This window comes from Pectinophora gossypiella, chromosome 2 (assembly GCF_024362695.1).
Source record: "Pectinophora gossypiella chromosome 2, ilPecGoss1.1, whole genome shotgun sequence".
Classification (NCBI taxonomy): domain Eukaryota; kingdom Metazoa; phylum Arthropoda; class Insecta; order Lepidoptera; family Gelechiidae; genus Pectinophora; species Pectinophora gossypiella.
Genome location: NC_065405.1, coordinates 2,247,007 through 2,265,075, shown reverse-complemented (window position 1 = coordinate 2,265,075; position 18,069 = coordinate 2,247,007). Strand labels below are relative to the sequence as shown.

At 40.9% G+C, this 18,069-nt stretch overlaps 1 protein-coding gene across 1 annotated transcript; it reads right to left on the bottom strand.

Moving 5' to 3' along the window:
• Window positions 1–369: 369 nt before the first annotated feature.
• Window positions 370–17,889, bottom strand: LOC126371852 (structural maintenance of chromosomes protein 6). Its single transcript, XM_050017241.1, has 19 exons — window positions 17,600–17,889; window positions 17,096–17,251; window positions 15,494–15,735; window positions 15,016–15,266; window positions 14,282–14,479; window positions 13,258–13,451; window positions 12,408–12,554; window positions 10,917–11,044; window positions 9,244–9,439; window positions 7,926–8,091; window positions 7,201–7,337; window positions 6,349–6,431; window positions 5,458–5,628; window positions 4,566–4,753; window positions 4,095–4,263; window positions 2,932–3,042; window positions 1,892–2,092; window positions 954–1,084; window positions 370–507 (listed from the first exon to the last, which is right to left on the bottom strand). Exons 1-19 carry the CDS (start codon window positions 17,820–17,822, stop codon window positions 486–488), a joined length of 3,114 nt encoding a protein of 1,037 aa, XP_049873198.1. The 5' UTR covers window positions 17,823–17,889; the 3' UTR covers window positions 370–485.
• Between the last annotated feature and the right edge of the window lie 180 nt (window positions 17,890–18,069).

Genomic DNA, 18,069 nt, shown 5'->3' with positions numbered 1-18,069 from the left:
GTAAACTTCGATACCGCGTTTCACGACCGCTTGAAGAATGTGGCGCCATCTGTTGCATGTGAGCGGAACTAGGTGGCCAACTAGTTGGGTCCGCTACAAATCTATACAATGCCATCTATACATTTTTAGAGAACGTAGCCTGGAAAGTCCCTCATATCCAGTGTCAGGAATAATTGCAACCATAGACCAACCGATAGTCAGAAGTACATTGATTGCATGATCAACTAAGTACCCTCGCCAAGCTTTCTGTTAAGACCAACGTGATAGACATTAGCCATATCGGCGTCTATATTCAAGCCAACTGTCTTAATAAAAAATGCACGTTACAAAGAATATTACCGAGGGGATGAAAGAAATGAAATACCGAAAATTATAATCACAATTTGTACTTGGAGGTAGTAACATAATAAATCATAAAAATAAGTAATCTCACTGGATTAAAGCTTACATACTAAATTTGTTATCAGCTCTAGAAATATATTACTTTAAGGTCGGGGATCTGGCATCCTGAAACAAAATATTTACATTATAAAAGCAAAGGACACAAACTTTTTTTTATTCCCTTGGGGCAAGGCAAGGCCATGCAGCTATACAGGTACTAAAGAAACGCACCGATTAGTCTCTTCAAAATAATTAAATCGATTTATCGACTACGTTAGTTTCAGTTTTTTCGTCAGTACTTTGACGTTGGCAGAATCATCGTTCCTAATCTATGCAACCATAAACAATAAGTGAAGTTGAAATTAATTTTGTGGCTGCCAGAATCGCTTTATTGTGAGCGCGGGAATATGGTATGAAAATCGAGAATGCGCGCGAAACCGCTCGGCGTCTCGCGAATTTTTGAACTGCGAATTTCCAAATTCCACAGACCTATTTCTTTTAAGTTGGTCACTTTCACAAGTTGTATTTAATAATATATCAAGTGGAACATTGAAATGAAGAATTGTGCGTACCTGTGAATACTGATTCGTGGTTCGGCGGTGACGGAGGCGTCTTGCGGCGTGAGGAGCACGAACTGGCGGCGCGTGTTCTTCAGCGCGTAGTCTATCAGCAGCCGCAAGACTATCTTGCGGTTTACGTCGTCCTGTTTACGTATAATTTTATTACAATTAAAGAAAACCTCTTCCAAATGACTAAAACAATGTCGTCAAACTTCAGGGTGAGTTAGAGTTTGTTTCCACCAAAGCGGAAACGTGTGGAATCGTTCAATAGCAGCGTACGAGAAAAAAAGCGCTGTGGCTATCACCCTCGCGATGATTAATAGATTCTTGCACTCTCCGCTCGCCTTCTAACCGTTTGGATCAAGTCAAACAAATAAGTAGATTTTTCGCGTAATTAATACGATTTGTAGCTAAAATTCCAGTCAGAATATGTTTTTTTTAAAGGCGCTTTCGAGGATTTCACAATAAAGGTCAAATTACATTCGTCAGCACCTCATCGCTCTTTCCTATACTTCTATCCCTTTCCTTGTTCCAACTTTGGGAATGTTCCCGGCAGTAAAGGGGGGGGGGGGGGGGGGTGATATCACTGTCTTTCACACACACACACACACAAGCACGCACGCACAAACACACATAAACACATAATTTATGTATACTGATGCATCGATATACGGCGCATATTCCGTTCTTTGCTAAAACTGTTTACATTTATAATTGTATGTGGAAGTTTGTAATGGCCTTAAGTCAGATAAAATCAGAGTACAAAAAAGAACAATTTGAAAAAGAAAAGCAGCCAGTCCTTACTATTAAAAAGTTTTATAAGGGCAACGGCACATCCCTAACCTAAGCCTAAGGCCGCCTATTATGCTTATTTTGTTCGTTTGTACATGTCCTTTACTTATGGCTTTGTGCAATAAAGAATTATTAATTGATCCCTGAATACAACTGACCATAAAGACATCGAACTCGTCCATGAAGTAGAAGGGCAGCTCGACGCACTCCCACAGCGCCATGATGAAGGCCACGGTGGAGTAGGAGCGCTCGCCGCCCGACAGGGACGACGTGGTGGACGCGTGTCGCTTGGCGCTCGACTCGCGGCCTGTGCACTTGATCTCGAGGAGGCCGCGGGTGTTGTCGATTTCCATGCTACCCTAAAATTGGCCAATCGTAAAAAATTAAATTCAAAACTTTTTGTTAGTAAATATCTTATGAACTATGTTAGTAACATCAAAGGACAAACACAATTAAGTTAAATAGAAGTGAGACGCACAACACACACACATCACATTCATTCACACATTCATCACATTCGGTCATACAAGCATTTATAGATTTCATTTTTATTTTTAAGAAATGTTTTATGATTTAGACTATGTTTAATTCAAGTTAACTATAATTGTCAACTTTTTTTCTATTTTATTATTTTTTTCTTGACCATGACTTTCTGGAGTCCTATATCACAGTATCCTAGTTAAGACTCCAGCCTCTACAAATATTACCATGTATTTTTGTAGAGGAAATAAAGATTTTACTTGCATAAATTTTACTTATTAGGTATGTGAGACACGAAGTGTAATACAACCACATATCTATCTATCTAGGATGTTTTAAATGTATATGTGTGTTGCGAAGGGTTTACCTTGAAGGCTTAAACTTTTTTATTACTATTTATTTTTTTATGTGTATTTCAGCCATTACCATATCCATAGGGGTTAGTGTGACAGAAAACTTAATAGCTAGTGTTAGTTTAATAATTTATAAGGCACGTTAAGCCGTTGGTTCCGGCTATTAGCCGTAAAAACACCTCCACCAACCCGCGTTGGAGCAGCGTGGTGGAATATGCTCCATACCCCCTCCGGTTGATTGAGGGGAGGCCTGTGCCCAGCAGTGGGACGTATATAGGCTGTTTATGTGTGTATGTAATTAATAATAGGTTTTTCGTCCATACGTTTTGAGCATTGTCCTTTGACGATTAAATATAAGCACTTACCGAGTACCCGCGCAAGGAGAGCATGGCTTGGAAGGAGTGCTGCACCCTGCGCGCGACGTCTGTCTGCACGTTGTAACAAATGTTCAAGTGCTTCTCCGACGTTTGTTTGATCTGGACACAAATACATCGCAATCAGTTCCCCGGATATACAGGTTGTGAGAAGCTGCAGTAGTTTTAGGCGGATGAGACGTTCGTTATGTAAAAATTGACGATTCAAAGTGTAACTATGTTACCTACTGAATAAAGATATTTTTGAATTTGAATCAACTTTATAAGATATCATTTTATAGAAACCCTTTAGAGGCCTTATTTCATGCACTGTCTCACTGCGATCTGTGAGAACTTTTCTGAATACCGCCTTATGCTACAGTTCATCTCTAAGCCCTACACTGTCTATCGCTACAACACATAGCACCCCAATTGGGGTAGTCAGAGGTACAGCGCAACTAAGTACCCACACCTCACCGAGCTTTTTGGCCCTGCAGGTTATAATGCACAAGACGACCTTTTAATATACTATCGCGGAGCTCCGTGCGACGTAAAGTTTGCGGATAAGTGGAGTGCAAATTTTGTAGTATGAACTATTTGCTCATACTTGTATGGCGCGCGTTTCATGCTCACTTGGCCCTCCCAACCTCTTTCTTCTATTTTGTGATTTAAACTTTGACTTTATGTGTTTTAATTGATATTTAGTTCATACATAATTATCACATGGTTTCTAGGATTCGTCCCTATTATATAGCACTTAAACATAACTGGCGAGGAGAGGGTGTAATCGGGTGTATACAGGGTGCTAGTGACATCGTAACGAATAATGAGGAGGATGATTCAGAACATGATTCTGAGTTGATATCAAGCGGAATTTCCTGTCAGAAAATTCAAGTGTTTTTTTTTAATTATCTTTAGTTCCATACTTTTGCGACGGAAAATTTCACTTGATATCAACTCAGAATCATGAGCTGAACCATCCCTCAAACTTTTCGTTACGATGTCACTAACACCCTGTATACTACTATACACCTCTGCCTACACCTTCGGGGATACAGAATATCTAAAAATGGACATCAGCTCAGCAAATTTTTTTAACCCCCCCCCAATAATAAGAGAATGCCCCTCCTTTTCCCCTTTTACATTTAGTGGACATATATATGTATGACTCTGACCTCGTGTATGATGGCACGCAGGGTGGTGAGCGAGGCGTGGTCGCGGCGGTACTTGCGGCCGACCTGCAGCAGTCGCTCGGCCACCTCGGCCTTCGTCATGCCGTCGCTCCGGATGGAACTCAGCTTGAGTTCAGCTTTCTTCAGCTCGTTTCGTACTAGGGTTTTGTCTCTGGAAATATTTTATCAATATAAGCGATAATAGAAAAATTAGTAACTAAAAACGGCTTCCGTGATCCAGTGGTTGAGCGTTGCGGGTTCGAATCCCGGTGGGCACATTCTTACCTAGGATTATCAATAGTGTATTCTCACCTAGGATCATCAACAGCATATTCTCACCTGGGATCATCAATAGTATATTCTCACCTAGAATCATCAATAGCATATTCTCACCTAGGATCATCAATAGCATATTCTCACCTAGGATCATCAATAGTATATTCTCACCTAGGATCATCAATAGCATTTTCTTACCTAGGGTCATCAATCCTGGGGCACAGTTTAACGGCCTCGTCAATCTTGCATCTGACTTCATTGAACTTTTCCTCCAGTATTACTTCCACCTGGCTCAGCTTGCGTTTGTCCTCGTTCAGTTTCTGCTCGCACGTGCGCCGCTCTGTTACTTCATGGTCTTGCTTTAATTGTTCCTGGTCTATTTCTTCCTGGGTAGGGGAAAATATGGAGGTTGTTTTAATATTATATTGTACAATGTCTCACAAAGACACTATGGTCACAGGTCCACACGGTAAGAAAGAAAGAAAAGTTAGAATACAAAAACTCCTTGGTCCTGTGACCACAGTGTAGAAACATAAAAAGAACAAAAAAAAGAAGTTAAATGTCTTCAATAAATGGACCTCACAGTGTGTCACCGGCTTGCTTCTCAAACGGGGAGCCGGTGAGTTTTCCGGTACTGGACTTGCACCATTCATTTAGTAACACAGTTGGCTCGACCATTATGGCGATACGGTTCTACCACGTTGGTCTAACAGGAAGCTCGGTGAGGTGTGGGTACTTAGTCCATCTTGCGATGGATGTAGCTGAGACTAGCCCAATTGGAAAGAATTAGTGAAATTTAAATTCAAATATTTCTATAAAACAGAAATGGAATTGCATTTCCTTAAATCCTGACATACCTCTCTTACTTCGCATTCATCAATCGTTTCATACAAGCCGGTTAATCGGTACGTATCGTAGAGTAGATCGCATCAAACCTTTTGGTACGTCACCTGATCCCCGATTTGATGAATGTACTTCCTTCTAAGGTCTATTAAGATATATTCTCATTTTGGTATTTAATGTAAAACGTATGGAAGGTACCAGAGACGACATAGTTTGGAATAAAATATTTTCATTTCACGAAACTCACGCTCAAATTCCTGCAAGTATTGGTGGCACGAGCCAGCTTGCTCTTGACTTCCTTCATCTTCGCGTCGTAGTCATCGACCTTTTCCTTATATGACTGCTCTTTGGCCGCAAACTTTTCCACTTGGAGACGCATCGTCTGCACTTTCTCTTTGGATATGTTCAGTTCGTCCACCTGGTGATATAACATACGGCAGTGAATAATAAAGCCCATCAACCCTGGTGTCAGTGTTGCTATTGAGCCGCCATAGGCCCCTGACATGGCAAGATTTGCACCAATGAGTTATTAATTTATATAATTTATATTTAATTTATATGTGAGTTTTGTTTTTTTTTTTTAAGTGCTGTTGGTCCCGGTTACTACTTACTGATATATGTACGTAGTCGTTACATGACTCATGTCAGGGGCCCTTGGCGGTTCAATAGTAACCCTGACACCAGGGTTAATGAGGTTGATAATCCACTTTACAACCCACATGATAGAAGATCTAAGATTGCAGTTTTCACTAAGACAGTTGGGTCGACCATTATAGACGGTGATACGCCTCACCACCTATTAAGTTGGTCTAACAGGAATCTCTGTGAGGTGTGGGCACTTAGTTCATCTTGCAATGGAAGTTACCTCTGACTACTGAGGTTAAGTTAAGATGTTTGATTCAGGTGTCATCATATCGTAAGAAAAGTATAATATGTAAGGACATCACCGATAAGATGTTACGTACGGTCACGAGCATTAATATGTATATACATTTTGGTACCATGTCACATTAACTTTTTTGACAAATTGAACTGTAAGTCTCACTAAGTTTCAAATATGTTAGTGCGACAGAGTCCTAAAGTGGGTACATTATATTGCTCATGACTGTACAGACTTGCATCATTGGCGAGTACTCACCAGCACGGCGTGGTGCGGCGCATGCGCGGTGTCGAGCGCGGCGGCGGCGGCGCGCGCGGCCCGCTCGGCGTCGTGGCGCGGGCCTCGACAAAAGAAACGATTACTTTCAATATAGGAAGTGTACAAAGTTTCAAATAGATAACTACGTGATATGACATGTATACTTACGTAATGAAAATGTTTGCCTGTCGTAAAAAAGTACGCAAGTGGTAATAACGCTTGTGTGCTCAAAAGTAACAGCTAACATTTCAAGGGTAGCCCAGCTGACGTCATCACTGCGTTGCCATTTCGTAAAAAAAAATTACCTACGACCATTGTTTTAATTTACTTTGCTAAGCAATTTTCAACTTTTAGTAAAACATTTACTTAATGTTTTTTTTTTTTGCTTTTTATATTATGTGACAAGTAACAGTAATTAAAAACATTAGTCAGTCATTCTCTTAATTTTCAATAATAAAATTTACGTCCTTGGAATGTTGGTGACCAATTTAATGGTAACACAGTGAAAATTTACGTCATCGGAGGGCTAGCAATGTTAAATGAAAGAGATTGAAAACTGAAGACAAGGCTTTGGCCTAATAAGAATATTAAATGAGAGAGATTGAAAACTGAAGACAAGGCACTGGTCTAAATTAAATATTGAAAATTGAAGACAAGGCTTAGGCCTATTTTATCGTGATTTTCGAATATTAAATTACTAAAGTCAAGGCTGTATGGTCCTCAGATCTTTGCCTGCCTTATATAAGGCGAATTTAAACAACAACAACAACAGGGCTTTTCATCGGATTGAACATACCTGGTTTTCTTTCACCATACCATAGTATTATACGCTTATTGTGTAGTGTAACTTACCTAACAGCGCCTGCAGCTGGCGGCTGGCGGCCCGCTCGGCGTCGCGCGCCTGGCTGGCCGCGTCGTTCAGCTGCTGGGCCTGCTGCTCTATGCGCACGAGCTTCGACTCTGCCTCCTGGATCTCCGCTTGCACTTGTCTGGTGGAGTATCCTTATTACATCACACAATTCATCGGGCTTGACGCGCCGCGTGTAGGTATAAGATGTATGGCGAAATTTTGGCCAAAATAATAATATAAATAAATGCTTATTTTCGTTCAAGCGTTCTTCTGGATCACAAATTATGTAACGAAAATCATACCATCAACATAATAAGCATTAATATGCCACTATGGCCTTTACTGCTCTGGTATATAGGCACCATCCCACTCGCGTCAGACAGAGTACTGCGGGGCGGAAGGAAACCACTGCCCTATATTTCCCTAAAAAGTAGCATGGAGAATGCTACACCGACAAGAGCGTGGCTCTTAAATTAGTGATGATAAAGCTATAAATCTAACTGATGAGGTGGTAATCATACTGATGTAAGTATGTAGTCGTTACATGAGTGATGTCAGAGGCCTTTGGCGGCTCAATGATAATCCTGGCACCCTCACACCAATAAGGCGCTATTGGATTGGGTCGTGTACTGGGTTCAAGACAAATTATGAAATTCTTATAACTCAGGTATAACTTAGAATAAAATTAGATGGTGTGTACTGGAATTGGCACCATTATATGACTAACCGCTTCCTCTCGTGCGTGCTGAGGTGCAGGAACCTGCTGGCCCTCGCGGCGCCGCCGTAGCTCCTGTAGTTGGGCGCCGGGTAGTACTCGGAGCCGTCCAGCGTCACAATCTTGGAACACTTCTCCGGTACGTTCTCCACCGTGTCTGACAGCCTCACCGCGTCCTCTGACAGGTAATTATTGCTTATAACACTATCAAAATGTGATCAAAAAGGCGCTACGTAGTTTCAGCAATGGTTCATGCAAAGCGCCCGAACGCTGAATGCGCGAGTTCGAACTGTATCCAGAGTGTGCTGGTCGACAGGAATGCGCCTATGTTTGCGCGTTGGATGCAGTTACACACAGGTGGTTGTGGCAGCTGAATTGTTAATATTAAGTCTATTTAAAATGTGTATGATAGTAAAACATCTATGGTAAAACACCTATGGATTGTAATATCTGATAATGATAATAAATCTTTCATCATCTCCCTAGCATTATCCCGCTTATACAAGGTCAGGTTACCTAACCTGAAGAATTGACAGGTCCGGTTTTTTACAGATGCAACTGCCTGTCTGACCTTCCAACCCGCGAAAGGAAAACCAGCCCAATACAGATTAGGTCACATACCTCCGAAAATGCATTTGTCGTAAATGTGAGTTTCCTCACGATGTTTTCCTTCACCGCTGATAATCAATTTGATAATCATTTATGATCCAAAAATAACAGCCTCCGTGGTCTAGTGGTTAGAGCGTTAGGCTCACGATCTGGAGGTCCGGGTTCGATTCCCGATGTCCTTTGTTTGGTAAGGACTTTTCAGGCTTGAATCACCTGATTGTCCGAAAAAGTAAGATGATTCCGTGCTTCGGAGGGCACGTTAAGCCGTTGGTCCCGGATATTAGCCGTAAAAACAGCTCCACCAACCCGCAGTGGAGTAGCGTGGTGGAGTATGCTCCATACCCCCTCCGGTTGATTGAGGGGAGGCCTGTGCCCAGCAGTGGGACGTATATAGGCAGTTTATGAGTTATTATGATCCAAACTTAATAATAATAAATCTTTATTATTATTAAATTACCTCGTTTTACACAGTCACTACACATTGAGGTTATCGTACACGCGCATCTGTGTGTGTCACGTCTGACGCCCGTACGATTGAAGACTAAAGTAAGACTGAGAAGGAAAGTTTGAGATACTAACAATAATACCTTTTTCTTTAATAACTATATTAGAGAAAATAAAAATGAAACAAATAAATGTGACTCGTAGCGTTTTGTGGTTTGTGAGATTTCGTGAAGATAAGGAGCGGAAAGACTAAAATAAAGGATCATCAGGCACTCACCATGTTCGGGCACGAGCAGTATACTCTCCAGCCCCACGTTGTCGATGAGGTAGTTGGCGACGACGGTGTCGGTGACGTCCACGGCGTCCAGCGCACACAGGAAGCCCGCGGCCGACACCTTGTTGCGGCGCACGTCGTGCTGCTTCGCCAGGAACTGGCTACAGGTCACTGCTGGCTTGGCTGCATTGCCGTATACCTGGGGATAAATAATAAAAATGAGAATGAAGATGACATTGAGAAGGAGAATCACTTACTTTTTATTTTTATTACTGAGTATATTTAAGATTTACCTTAAAGCTAACTTTAAACAAACACTTCACTTTTTACTACGGAAGAGTGCTAAGTCCTAAGGGTTCTTACAGACGAACTGCAAGTTGTGAACGGCAGAGGCTACTTCAGCCGTCGACAGGTGGCGACGCGTCGGCGGCAGCAGTCAATGCGCAGTCATTTGCAGTTGCGACGTGTTTCGTCCGCAAGAGTTGTCGCCTCTCAACGGCAGCCGTCCACGCACAGCCGTCGACAGGTAGCGACGGCTGAAGTACCCTCAGCCGTTCACAACTTGCAGTTCGGTCCTAAGAACCCTTAGGACTCAACACTCTTCCGTAGTAACAAGTGAAGTGTTTTTTACAGACGTAAGAACCCTAACACAGGCTCTCAAGCCTAAAAGGAGTCATGAACCCACACTTAGCAACACATGCCGTAAAGTGAAATAAATATTTTTTCATTTTCATGTCCATTATCTCGTTTTTCACAAGATCCGCTTACCTAACCTGAAGATTTGACAAGTCCGGTTTTTACAGAAGCGACTGCCTGTCTGACCTTCCAACCCGCGAAGGGAAAACCAGCCCAATACAGGTTAGGTCACATACCTGCGAAAATGCATTTCATCTTACTTTCGGACAATCAGGCGATCAGCCTGTAATGTTCTAACCAAACTAGGGATCACAAAGTGATTTAATGTTAATTTTAATAATTATAATAATTTATTGCCAAAAAAGTAGGTACAATTCTTTCCTTAAAATAGCTTAGTCTTAGACACAGATATAAATAGGTAGGTACCATAGCTGACTAAGTACATGAATACTTGTATTACAGCCTATGATGCCTCCTGGATATTTATGTTACTTAAGCTAGCTAGTATACATACTTATGTTACCAAAACAAAGAAATACAAAAGTTTTTAATGATGCTAATTCCTGTAAATACCATCTAATTTTATTTTAAGTTATATCTGTCATTTTCTTATCCGCCGAAAAGGAAAGGGACGGGTAATCGACAAGCATAAAATTTATGGAACACACGTCAATTTTAAGCACAAATCTAAACCAACCGTCTAAAAATTTTACATCCGTCAATAACCCGACACAATTAAGTAGACAGCACGTCAAACGGATTGCATACCAGCGACGTACCTTTTGATTCGCCCGGGTTATTCATTCATTTACTCATTCTTCCTAAAATCAAGAGCTGTGAATCATCCGTCCCTTTCCTTTTCGACGGATATGAAAATGACGAATATAACTTAAAATGAAATTAGGCGGTGTCTGCAGGAATCGAGGCCAATGACTGGCTTAACAAAATAAAAAGACAGAAAGATCCTCTCTTTGTGTGGAATGTAGTTGTACGTGAGTGTGTGTGAGAGATGTTACTAACACCCTATGTATGCAACATACCTGTCCCATGATTTGGAACAGCTTCCTCGAGTCCTCGGGCGAGTTGACGCAGAATGATTGTATGGAGCCGCCGATGATGTGCTCCAGCGCGCCGCCCCACTTCTTTTCCTTCACTTTCAGGTACGCACCTGACAACATACACTCCTTAGATAGCTTTTATTTACAAAAACTTGCAATTTTCGTGTTTCTATTTATTTACGCTCTCGACTATTCATCGTGTGGGTTGTGAGGTGAATTACCAACCTCATCAACCCTGGTGTCAGGGTTACTATTGAGCCGCCAAAGGCCCCTGACATGACTCGTATAACGACTACGTACTTACATCAGTAACTAGTAACCGGGACCAACGGCTTAACGTGCCTTCCGAAGCACAGATCGTCTTACTTTCGGACAATCAGGTGATCAGCCTGTAATGTCCTAACTAAACTAGGGACCACAAAGTAATTTTTGTGATATGTCCCCACCGGGAATCGAACCCACTACTACGACTATTCATTTATTTGTTATTTTTGTCTGGAGAGAGTCCTGGAAGAAATGGAGGGAGGCCCTTGCCCAGCAGTGGGACACTTTAGGCTAGATAAGATTTTTATTTAACGAGTTTCAGTTAAAAATCTCTCCTTGCGGCCCGGTAAAGCCGTACGAAGTTTATCTACTGTAGATAGTATTCCCTGCGTCTATTGGTCGAAACCCTCGATATATTTCGCGGTTTCACGGTTGTCGTGCAGAGCCTGCTTGGGTAGGCTATCTATAAAAGCAATATTGTTTTTGACATTGCTCACTTATTTTTCTACTATGCGCAAATGTCAAATGACAATATTGCTTTTTATATAAATTGCTTCATTGCGGCCTCTTTGAATATATTCCGAAGTTATTTGTTAGCACGTTGCGTTGAACGGTTGAACGCAGGCTATCAATTTTGTCCCGATTCCTACAAGTGTATGGCCGAGTTTGACTGCCGTTTATTCTCTGACGCGTTCTTAATTCTCACCCAGATAGATACCCAGGGCTTCTATTGCACTAAAGCAGCGAGCTGAGGGAATATTCTCTGCTTAGTCGATTTATGCACCCTAAGCACACCCCGAACACTTCATACAAACAATCTCGTTTTACACAGACGCATCTGTGTGTGTGACGTCTGACACCATACGATTCACGACTAAACTATGTTTGAGGGGGTGAGGTAAACCTAGCTCAGATGCCGGCGGGGAGCGGAGTTACCGTTCTATACGTATTCTTCCTTATTCGAAGCTCTAAATTACTTATAGAATATAACAATATTTTATGTTTATTTATTTTATTAAAGAACGCCAAGGGCCCTGTGCCGAGGTTTTTCTTGCAGCTTCTTTTCCCCGGCTATACAGGTTGTGAGAAGCTGCAGTAGTTTTAGGCGGATGAGACGTTCGTTATGTAAAAATTGTCGATTCAAAGTGTAACTATGTTTCCTACTGAATAAAGATATTTTTGAATTTGAATATGTGATGTGGAACTGACCGACGGGTCCTCGCGGCGGCTGGCTGAACTCCCCCCGGTCGGCGGCCGCCTTCACCCGCCGCACCAGCTCCACCATGTTGTTGCCGTATACAGCCAGCGAGTCGTTGCCTCGGGACTCCAGCTCGCGGAGCTGTTGCTTCAGTTGTTCTGTGCAGATTGATGTACACTCATGAGCAATATCATGTACCCACTTTAGAACCCTGTCGCACTCTCACAGTCAAAAAAGTTAATGTGACATGGTTTCAAAGTGTATACATATTAGTACTCGTGACCGTACCAACATAATCATACCCAGCGTTCGGTCTAATGCTACATTAACATGTGATTATTATAAAATGTGATCGTATGGCAAGCGCATTAGAATTATAATGCGCTGACTTAATTATATTACTTTTAATCGCCAATACATTACACGGAGCTGTCGAAGGACCGTATATTGACCAAATTGGAGATGTCCTTAGAAAAGGTTTAGTATGATCTACTCTGAAACGGCGTGCGTGTATGAAACGATTGATAAATGTGGAGGAAGCAAGAGAAGTGTGTCAGGATCGAAACAAATGGAATTCCATAGGCTATGCTTACTCCGGTGGGATGGGAAATACCCGTGAGTTTGTGTGTGTGTTTTTTCGTCCTCAGTTAATGTCGTCTAGAGGGCGCCACGTTTAATTTAGTGTGACGTCACATAGCCTATGACCACTGGACAATCAAGACGCTTCTACTGACGCCTCATTTGTTAAATTCTGACAGGTGGTTTAGAAGTTAGGTTAGAACAGATGTGCATACACACATAGCTGTCACACACATAACTCTCCCTTTTGATTCGCGGCAGTCGGGTAAAAAGGCTCCATACTGATAGAGTTCCGCTCCCTGGCGGCGCGCCCGGCGGCCAGGTCGGCCTCCCCCTGCGCATGCGCGGCGCCGGCGCGCGCCTGGGCCACGTCGTTCTCCACCGTGCTGTACCGCGCCAGCGCCGCCGCCGCCGCCTCCTTCGCGGACGCCGCCTGCGCCTCCAGCTCCGCGCGACGCGACGCCGCGCTGCCTGAACTAATTAAATAACATTAAAAAAATAAATTAAAACGAAAAACATTTATTCTGAAATAAGCGGCGGCCCAGTGGTATATTTCATAGCATAAGCTTACGACTATAGCCCAATCGGAGTAGTCAGAGGTTCATCCATCACGAGATGAACTAAGCACCCACACCTCACTGAGCTTTCTGTTAGTCCAACGTGATACGTGGTGAGCCGTATAGTCGCTATTACAAAATACTGAGGGGGGTGATTCACCTCATTATTCTGAGTTAATATCAAGTGGAATTTTCCATCACAAAAGTATAGAATTGAAAATTATTTAATTTATTTTAAATTATTATTATTTTTTATTTTAAATTAACTCAATGTAATCAGCTGAATCATCCCTCTCAGTATTCGTTACGATGTCACTTACACCCAATACAAGTACATTCAGGTAGCCATACAAGTAAGTATGGGTGTTAGTGACCCCATAACGAAAACTTTGAGGAATTAATGAAACCATGATTCTGAGTTGATCAAGTGGAATTTCCTGCCGGAAAATTCAAGAATTTTTTTTGTGTTTTTTTAAATTATTTTCAGTTCCATACTTTTGCTTTTGTTTCATGCTTTTGATATCATCTCAGAATCATGGTTTGATTCACTAACACCCAAATACTGCCTAAATAAATAAGGCCGCCTATTGTACTCGTTTTATTTCTCTTTTGTCAATCAAATCAAATCAAATTAATTTATTTGCGAGATTTGTTTTGTATTTTGTTTCTTCCTGTTTGTGCAGTAAAATATTTGTTATGTTATGTTAATACTGAATTAGTCGTTGTCTAATAGTAGATGAGGTACTTACTCGATGTTCTGAATCTCCCGCTCCAAGTCGGCAACCTTCCGCGCCTCCCGGCTCAATAGCTCCTTGTGCTTGTTGATGGCGCCCTGTGCGGAGCGCCACGTGCTCTGCATCTCGCGCACCTCGGCCTCCAAGCCGTGCAACTCCTGCTCTAAGCGGGACTTCTCTTGATTCTTCTGTTCCAGTTCCGCTTTTAGTTTACTGTTGAAATGTTTTGATGTTCTACTTGTTATTTATACATTTTACCATATTACTTTTTTTTACCTTCGATGGGTTTGCTCTCGGCCCCAGACTAGCCCGAAGGCATTGACGAGGCCTAAGATGGCGCTCGCCCAGAAGGTGCCTGTTCACCCTGGCCTTGAAAGCACCCGGGTTATATGCATTCGGAAATACACAAGAGAATACGGTAGAGAATTCCACTCCCAGCAGTGCGCATAATGAAGACCAACGTAAATACATAGCATAAGATCTCCCCTATTTACCGCAGAGACGTTCACAGACACTCTCGTCAAAGACTTCCAGCATCTCGCCGTTTTCTACTTCAATACAATCAATACTTAAATACAAAACGCGTACGGTCACGAGCTTTAATATGTATACACTTTGGTACAATGACACATTAACTTTTTTGACAAATTGAACCGTAAGTCTCATTAAATGTCAAATATGAGAGCGCGACAGAGTCCTAAAGTGGGTACATTATATTGCTCATGACTGTACCAGGCCGTCGTACTCACTCAATGGCATCAGTGTTAGACCCGTAGTTCTGCTGCATACGCTCGAGTTTGTCGACGAGCTTCTCAATCCGAGCCTTCTGCTTCTCATACTGCGCCTGCACGGTCGCCGCGTCCCGTTCCATCTCAGTAATCTCACTCCAATAGTACTCGTTTTGTAAAGCTGTTTTTTTTGCCTCGATCTCGTCACGGGACTTCATCTGGTCGTGGATCGCTTGCCACTTCTTGAACTCTTTCTCTTGTTCTGCACAGGCCTGTGATGAATGAGATTGTCATTTATTATACTGACAAGATGTTTACGCTAGTTTACGATCACAAAGTGATTTTCGTGATATATCCCCACTGATATCTACTGATACATAGATTATATAATTAAAAACATCACATGGTATCTGTATACAGCATGATGATGATGATACAAGCTCTGACAAAAGGAGATCTGTGAAAAGAAAGTGTGTGAAAAAATACCTAAAGAACTCACATCCCATTTCCTCTTCCAAATATTATTAGCTTTAGCACAATTCTCAATGGCCAACTTATAGTTTTTCTCTGTCTGATCCAAGTTAGTGGCTTTTCTGTACAGCAAGTACTTGGTCTTAGGATCCGAGGCGTGGAAGCTCCGAGCGTCGTCCTGGTTCAACACGGAGATAGGGTTGTCCACCTGAATGTCATGAGCTAGTACAATTGCATTCACCTCTTCAAACTTTGTTGATTTTACTTCACCTGTAGGATTACAAAAGCAGTATGTAACCTATGCTGCCACAGAAACGCTGTTTGAATCATGTAAATGATAAAGATGTAAAGGCCTGAGATGATGATGATGTAAGCTGTAACGATGCTGTTTGGCGGCACTGGAATACGATCTACGTGACTTTTTAAGTATCAATCAATCAATAATTCTTTATTGCATGCACAGACGAATAAAATAAACACAATAGGCGACGTTATTGCTAAACAGTAATTTCTGCCAGGCAACCTTAGGGTTTAAGTATCATATTTTTTTTTATTATTTGTACTTCTACTTGTCTGTGTGTACTGTAATTGTATTGTGTGTAATTTAACTTTATATTGGCATCACCAGAAAAATGCTTTTTATTTTTTTAATGTTGTTTTCCTAAGGCGAAAGTTGTTGATTGAGCCAGCAAAGGAGGACCTAGAAGGACAGACTTGAGCAAATAGGAGATGTCTTGCTAGTCTAACTAACTAAAAGGTAACCATAACCGGCTATAAAAAAAACGAATTTAGTTTTTTTTTCTTTGTAATACAGTAGACATACTGAACCTACCTCAAACACCCCCACCCCAAAGAAGCTTCATAGTCTAGCAGGTGGTAATCTTATTCAAATTCAAAAATATCTTTATTCAGTAGGTAACATAGTTACACTTTGAATCGTAAATTTTTACATAATGAATGTCTCATCCACCTAAAACTACTGCAGCTTCTCACAACCTGTATAGCCGGGGAAAAGAAGCTGAAAGAAAAACCTCGGCACAGGGCAATAGACGTTCTTTAAAAAAATAAAAATAAACATAAAATATTTATCAGCTCTTAACAAGTAACAATCTCTCTCAAATTGTTAATGTACATCAAAAAGAGAAGTGAAATGCCAAGTGATTTTTTTTACAAACATAATTAACACCTAATCCTAATACCTCTTCCATTTCACCTTTCATATAAAATATTAAAAAAAAGGATCCATATAACAATAGTGTGTTTATTCAGCAGTGGTCTTGCTATTAAAAAGTTATGATCAATGAAATTGTTTTTTAATTCATTCTTTTAATACAAAACTAGGAAGACAATCATCTTTTCTTTAAAATTGAGATTAAATTGAAGAGTCCACAACCATCCATGCAGCCGTAACAGAGCTAAATTTGATGTCACATTGCTAACCACTGTGACATCAAATTTAGCTCTGTTACAGTTGCTAACCACTATGACATCAAATTTCAATCATTAATTAATCTTATAACTTTTTACATAAAATAAGCTTAACATGAGGACCTTTGAATAAAAGGATAAAGGGAGGAAGGAAATCAGAAAAGAATGTGCCAACATTATAATTATTTGATTAATAACTTACCTGTTGCTGATTTCACTTTATAATTGGACCCTGAGGAATTAATGTTCCTCACAATAGTAATGGTGTCTCCGTAAACATCGGGCTTATAGGCTGTAGAGCAGCTGTTCTTAATCTTAATTTCCACCATTGATGAATTAGATCCATTCTTTACAAAAGCTAAAGGAGAAGAAGTGATTTTTATATATTATTTTCAAGACCAAAATACAACAAGAGGATATAAAACAGTTATTCACCAATACACGAACACTCAACGTTAATGTCAGAAGGGACTACAAAATAAAACTATGATTGTTAAAATACATTTTCTAGTCAGGTGCTGTTTAATATTTATTAAAAACCTTGAATACCAATGTATAGACCTGATCAAGTTCATTCTCACATACAAACTTTTCAATTAGAATAAATTGAAATGGGAGACTAGGAACACGATAAGAACCGGTAGAGTTCATGTCTTAGTAGAATTAAAATTACACAGTGAACTGATATAGAAATACTCTGACTTACAGTGCAAGTTGCTTCCCCTGTTCGTAGCGGAGGCCCTGCCGCCCAGACCTACGACCAAAGCCGTGAGAATAGCACTCTTTCCACTGCCGTTACGTCCAACGATCAAATTTACATTTCTGTTCAAATTAATTTCCAAATTGTCATGACAAAAGAAATTACGCACATGTATACTCATAATACAACCATCAACGCTTTCTTCTCCGTTTTCCGTATCTATTTCCATTTTAAATAACTATTTTTGCGCCAAATTATAACACAAACATGTCACGACACGCAAAATTCAAAATGAAATGTCAAATTTTCTTCAATTTGGCAGTATTTTAGATGTCTTTGTCATACAAGATAGAGAAAGATGTATTCGTGAATATTGGAGTGAATACGATTTGCCATCTCGTTCTACATCATCAACTGTGATCAAAAAAGTTAAATAAAAAAAGCATAGTTATGGGACGTGTATCCGAATGCACCCA